We start from the raw sequence: 6,710 nt of genomic DNA on the forward strand, positions 1-6,710 counted from the left end.
CAGCTCTGTCGGGGTAACGTATTGGCGCCAAACGCAGCATATCGCATTTCGCGCCTGTTGCCGTCGGGCTACGACGACGGACGCTGGTCGCACTGATCGCGTTTGTCGTCAGACTATAGAGTGCTCGCGTTTTGCTAACGTAGCATCGCTGTGCCCAGCGGGTGCGTGCGTCAACGTTAGCTTGGAGTATACTCGGCCCTTCATGACGCACTCGAGGCCATTTCGGTAGCTCCACATACAGCAAATTGGTGTTACGTGACGTCAATGGAAGACGAAGGTATGAGACTGGTGCAGACATGATAATCATAAGAAGCGTGTCATGCAAGAACATGACAACATACCATGCTCATAGCGTGCTCGCAGCCATTTCGTTAGCTCCACATATAAGAAATTTAGCATCACGTGACATGAATAGATGAGTAAGGTAAATGACACATCCAAACATAATAATCATGACACGGAAGTCGTGTACGTATAATGTACCTAGACCTCTTAATGTTGTGGTGATTTAAAAGTGCCATATCAATCTTTCTCATTCGTGCTTCGCATATCATCAATTCCCACTGTACGCGGAATCTGCAATTTTTTTAAGTGAATTGCAACTAAACGTTACTAAAACGCAAAACATGGTATTGGCCCCACCTACCATTTGACTGTTTTGTTTGAGGGCAGAAAGATAGAGCAGGTCACCAGCCAGAAGTTTCTCGGCGTATGTTTCACCGAAGACTTGAAATGAAATGCACATGTAGATCGTTTAACGATAGTACAGTAGAACCCTGGGATTTTTAGACAAGCTCAGCGCAGTTTGGCCGAAATGGTTAGAAGTAGAATTGAATTATTACTGTTCTATCTAAACTGAGGTACGGTATCTCACTATGGGGAACTACCACACAGACAAATCATAAAAAATCACTTGTTCTCCACAACAGAGTATTACGAGCATTTGAGAAAATCCAAGGCATTATTAGATACCTGGATACTAAGCCCATCTTTTAAAAAATATGAAAATAAAGGTAACACAGCGGTACCACTTCAAAATTTTGCAATGAGTTAAGAAGATTGAGCCCAAATGTCTTCAGAACACACCTGAAAGTGCTAATTACCACATTTTTCAGCAACGCCTAAAATCCCAACACTTAGAACAAATTATGTTTAACAATACGTTCAATACCAAATACCTGCAATGCTATATCTTCTACAAGGTCCTGTAGAATAAAATTCCATACAATCTAAGGCAAAGTTACCGGAAAAACAAGTAACGGAGCCCAATAGGCGAGCGCGATGATCGGATAGACCGTTGAGGAGCAACCACAGAGGGAAGCGGGCCGCACTAAACAAAACGCTCCAAAGGGTTGAACCTCCCGCGGATTGCAGGCAGCGCGAAAAGCGATGCCAAGGTGACCACCCCTCCTACTTCTCCCCGCTCCTCCTCTGCTGGCTCAGTCTTTCCCCGTATTTTGCCGGCGACGGTTGGCGTTGCGTCGCACTCGGAGTGTTCGACCACGGCCGCCTGAATTCGACGATCTAAGAATTACGACGTGGTGCTTGTGTGTACGCTTGGATGAGCGTGGGCTGCTGCTGTTGCGTTCATAGAGAAATAAAAAAAGGTGAAGAGTGGACACTCCCATAGACCCCAGCGGCCCAATCGACTTTAGCACACCTAGTGGTTGATGAGAGCAAGTGGCGTGCGCTTCCGGTTTGACTGGCGCAAATTTTGAATTACTTTACATAACCGACGTTTGGCTATGACGAAAGTTCATGATTTCAGACCACTATTCATCACCCAAATGGATAGTTTTTGTAGGTCGTTTTGATTTAGCGATTCCCTGTTTTGTTTTGTTCAGTGGTTCGTGCGAATCGGTCGTGACGTAATTTTTATTTCGATTAAGTTATAATAAAAAGAGATGCAGGTAATGATAATTCACTACGGTTTTATTCATCGCGCTTGTGTTTTTCTTTTGGAACAAGTGATCAATGTATATATCAGTCAAAGAAACAGAGCATCCGCAATGTTTTATTCAAAGGCAAGCTAGAGTATGAGAATATAAAAAGCACAATATGACAAAGGTAGACAACAAATGCATCTCGCCTTACAAATAAATTGTAACAAATATTGTAACAAATACATAGAGAACACAGACAACGCACACATCGCTAGAGTTGGCAGAAGCCGAGAAGCTGGTGAAGTATGACACACCGGGCCAGTGGGTAAGTAAGGATCAATGACAAAAACACAGCGCACAATGCTGATGAAGAAGGAAGAAGTGACATATACACAGCAATGAAGTCGCGAATCACGCCTGGGCTTAACCGAAATAATCCATAGAAAAAAAGAGCGCACAGAAACCACACGACACAATATAGCAGAAAGGCAAAGCTGCAGTGTGCTGGCTGTGCTTAAGAACAGCTAGCCCAAAATGAAAAAAAAGCAGACTTGATGCCTGCTTGTCCTCAGAAAGGTAGGGCCTTGCAGCTTGCTCACTACGTGAAAGACAAACTTTATGCTACAACACTGGCAGGTCTTGTGGCTCTTCTTATCACCAAAAACTTAAGATCCCAAGAGATTGCGTCTGGGTGTTGCTGTGACGCTTGCGAGCTAAAATAGATTGTAGTCATCACTTATCCAGAATTGTGGACCTTAATTGGTGTTACGAGAGCGGTATTACAGGGCTAATAAATAGCAGAAGGAAACCACTTTGGCTCATTATTTTTCACAAAGGCTCTACATCGTACGTTATCACTCACAAGCTATATAAAAATAAAATGGCAGCGTCTGCAGCCCCATCAAACGATACAAGTTTGGGTATTCTTTTGAAAATTTTGATGGGTGAGATGAGGAGGTTGATGAGAAGCTAAAATACGAAAAGCGTGATAACGTGAACTGTGCCCGCTTCATACTGTGTTCCTTACCCGCTCGAAGACATTTCAACAAGCGGTTTTGTTATCAATATATTACTTGAGCTGGAGAGATAAAGCATACACAGTGACCAAGCGACCCACAGTAAAGTGTACAGTTCGCCCGAATTTGCTACAAAAATACAGACAGGATACCCAACACTCCCTTTAAGGTTATGCAAATCACTTCGAGCGAATACACAGTGTCCCTACTCCTCATAGCGGGTAACCAAAACAATGTATGCAACGAATGAGTGGTTAGTTTGGTGAGGCTGTCTCCGCAGTCTTTTGATAGTTTTCCGCTGTGCTGCTACTTTGGCTTGCAGATGTTTAATGGTTTGCTTGTACTTCATTGATGGAGACATTGTCGCTGGCACACAGGAACGCACTGCAATAAACAAAAAATTGATGTAAAAGCGAAGAACAACTAATCCCATACGAGCACTTTCCTCGCTCTTTCAGACCCAAGGTGCACAACTTTCTGTGGTGCAAAGTTATCGATTCCACTACCTAAAAACAAACCACTCGCAATGTTGACAATGCACAAAAAATGAAAATCACTGAGAGCCCACCCTTACATTTTGTAAGTGCACACGTATTGTCCTTTTGAGGATAGTTTCCTCAGAATGTCCTAAACATAAAATAGCATATTAAAAACTGCTGCAATAAAAGCATAGTCACCATTATCTCTAAGGCACTGAGGCGTGGAGCTGTTGGCGGAGACGTCTTCTGGAGGGTCTTGTGAAGCTTGTTCAGTGCCTCGGACAGTGCTGTCGGAACAATCTTGCGAGCGGCCTGCGGAAGTCTCTATATCAATCCACTCTGGTGTTGAAGTGAACGTACAACTTACCGGCCACACAGGTTCCTTTTGTGACAGCTGAACGACTGGTTAAGGTTTTCTCCGGCAAGACGAAATCAGCAGAAATTCTTTCACCAGCTACAAGGGAGCTGCCACCTGCAGAGGTTTGGTCAACAGTCAATTTGGGTAAAAAAAGAAATCGCGACACTGAACGCACCCTGTTCATCGGGGCACCTCAATGTGTGGGAGCCGCTTTTTGAAGCCTCTACCGCAGGTCCTGAAGAAATGAAATTACGACAATGTGTCAGTAAGAGGCTTAAAATAACACAAACTGAAGCTCATCCGCACCTTGCAGTGCAGCTTCTGCAGCCATGTCACAGTCACTACTTGAAGCGACGCTCAGAGAACCTGCATATATGTGCAGTTCGTACAAGTTACAAAGCTTGTAGCATGGGGAAACTTAAACAGCTCTTTCAAACGCATAAATTGGTCGAACGTGGAAGAAAAGAGACGGCACCAACTAGGAAACAAGTAATTTGTGATTTTTGGAATTATCAACAGTGGCAGCTTTCACTGATGAAAGGTATACGTACATGTGCACTCAGGCTTGAAGATAACGTGAAATAGCCCTTTAAAGTCTTTCAAAACAAGTTGCGCAGGTCCAGAGCATCAAAACATGACAGAAATGTAAAGCTGCTGTTAGGAAGGTAATAAATAGCCCAGAATTCACAGAATTTAAGACTTTCCAAGTGTTACTTCTGTAGTGAGGTTTCTCCATCGGCTACAAAGATCTTCACGGTTAACTGTCGCCACTGATTCAATACAAGTGGCTGCTATTGCACATATTTGAGTTTCAGTCAATCACTTACATGGTGCAGCTGGTTGCCCACTGGGAACAGCCATTCTTGTAAGCCTTGTGTGCCCAGGGTCCATGAAACTTTGAGCAGTAAAATGGTCGCTACAAACCCTGTACGTTGCGTACAATAGGCTGGCCGGCTTACTCAGGAGATCATCGCGTCCAGCATACTGCATCCATGCTTTCATCCTGCATTGGCAATGAACTATCAGCTGAAAGGGGAAGTGCTTGAATAGTGATTTTTTATTGTTACCCTCACTTAGCAAGTACGAACAGTAAGCCTACAGACATGCAAACCATACAAAAGCTTTAACACACCTGCCGTCCCGTGGTACGCGGAAGAAACTCGTCCCAGGCTTCTTGTGGGTTCTGCCATTGTTGAAGCACCACGATACACAGCAGTAGCTGCCGTAGCTTGGACCGCCGGACGGAATGGCGTCAGCGCGGTCTGAAAATGTTAGTAAGTGGATGCTTCACTGTCAAATTACGAAAAAGATATGTGCACGTCATAAGTGTACCAGCAAACCCCTTTGAATGATTAGCTAATCGATGCACAATACAAAACCAGTGATACATCTCCGACCCATAAAACTATGACTTACAAAGATATACGTCAAGACCACGAACAAAAATCTTCAGAAGTTTCCAGGCCACTATCCCTTGTAATGCAATGGTATCGCGGCCTGGAAACTTTAGAACACCTTCGTGCGTACGCAGTATCAGCAGTACATTGGGAAGAAAAATCGTAGTTGAAATTTGTGCGGTAAAATCATATTGGAAACGTAAAAAAAATTTGTGGGCAGCTTGCACTAGTGGCACAAGGCTAGCGAAGAAACGAAGATGATGGCCACTTGGCTAGTCCAGATTTGCCTCCGGCACACCAAGAATTATTCGTGTTCCGAGCCTTCGGGAAACGCGTCGTGAAGCATGCGAGGCCCAGCGAACGATTCTCAATATTTTGCACCGAGCCACCGAGCCTATGACCTAGCTGCCCAGCTATGCTCAGCGCACAGACGCTCGCGTCCGTGGCAGACGCAGCACGCGTCGCCTCGGCTTGACGCCGTGCCGCCTTTGCTATACTGCATACGTTGCACAATGTTCCCGTCTAACCGCCGCATAGAGCCACAAACTTTCTTTTTAGCGAACCTCCCAGTCCTTACAAGCTTCAGAAAAAGGTTACAACTGCGTGAAGAGACGCCACGTAAGAAACAAACTCGCACACACGAAGCGCAACGTGTGCGTGTGCATCTTTCTATGTTTGTTGCATGGTGTCTTTTTCGCGCAGGCGTAACCGTTTTCTGAAAAAATGACCCAACAAGACTAACAACATGTCATTCAACAAGCTTCGCTTGAAAACGTGCCTCACCTGTAATCTCACGCTTGAAAACGCCGACGCAGCCGACGTTGACGAAAGCGACGAAAGCTTCTCGCCGTCAGTCATGCATAGGCTTGTCGCGGGTAGATGGTGTTTATGACAGTACGGCTGAAGAAAAATAATCGCGTAAGGTGTGTTGAATAAATCGTTTTTATGTATAAAGAACATACCAAATTTGGGCGTGTAATTATTAATTTGTGAAAACCATTCTGTTGCATTGATTATAACTGTGTTTTTTTTGCGCTTGCGCCCTCTGAAGTTTGGTGGGAGCACTAGTTCGTTACGTAGTCGTGACGCACTTCCTAAGGCCAGGTTTTGCGGAGTGTCCGCTCTTGTCTTCTTCTTTCTCTATTTGCGTTTCGCTGCACCCACGAAGTCTGGAGCAAGTCTCGACACGTCACCACGCCATGCTGTATATCTCTGCCTTCAAGATAGTCACGACCAACACACGACAGCAACAGTTGGGAAGGCCAATATGGCGGCCGAGAACACAACAGGCCTATTGGATACATACCTCAGTCTGACTCAGGGCAGAAAACAGCGCTGGATTCTAAGGCAAGTAGGTTATCATTCCTTATTCTACTCTACTTGTCGCGTGTGCGATACGGATCGTGCTTGCCGGCAACGGGCTCAGCCGTGTTGTATATCGCACGCACGAAATGCATCACGAAGGTGAGCTTCGGCGTCTACAGTTCGCCTGTGCTGTGCGACTACCTGAAAATTGGCCGCCATTGCCGTCGGCCTCCCGTACGCTTGCTCATTGAGTGCTCGCCTGCCTTCGCTGC

The 6,710-nt window shown here is 45.2% G+C and overlaps 1 protein-coding gene across 1 annotated transcript; it reads right to left on the reverse strand.

Moving 5' to 3' along the window:
- Positions 1 to 3,526: 3,526 nt before the first annotated feature.
- Positions 3,527 to 4,104, reverse strand: LOC142803123 (uncharacterized). The gene is made up of 4 exons (XM_075888226.1): positions 4,043 to 4,104; positions 3,912 to 3,971; positions 3,746 to 3,850; positions 3,527 to 3,690 (listed from the first exon to the last, which is right to left on the reverse strand). The coding sequence occupies exons 1-4, from the start codon at positions 4,065 to 4,067 to the stop codon at positions 3,527 to 3,529; spliced, it is 354 nt and encodes a 117-aa protein (XP_075744341.1). The 5' UTR covers positions 4,068 to 4,104.
- Between the last annotated feature and the right edge of the window lie 2,606 nt (positions 4,105 to 6,710).

This window comes from Rhipicephalus microplus, chromosome 3, assembly GCF_043290135.1.
Source record: "Rhipicephalus microplus isolate Deutch F79 chromosome 3, USDA_Rmic, whole genome shotgun sequence".
Lineage (NCBI taxonomy): Eukaryota > Metazoa > Arthropoda > Arachnida > Ixodida > Ixodidae > Rhipicephalus > Rhipicephalus microplus.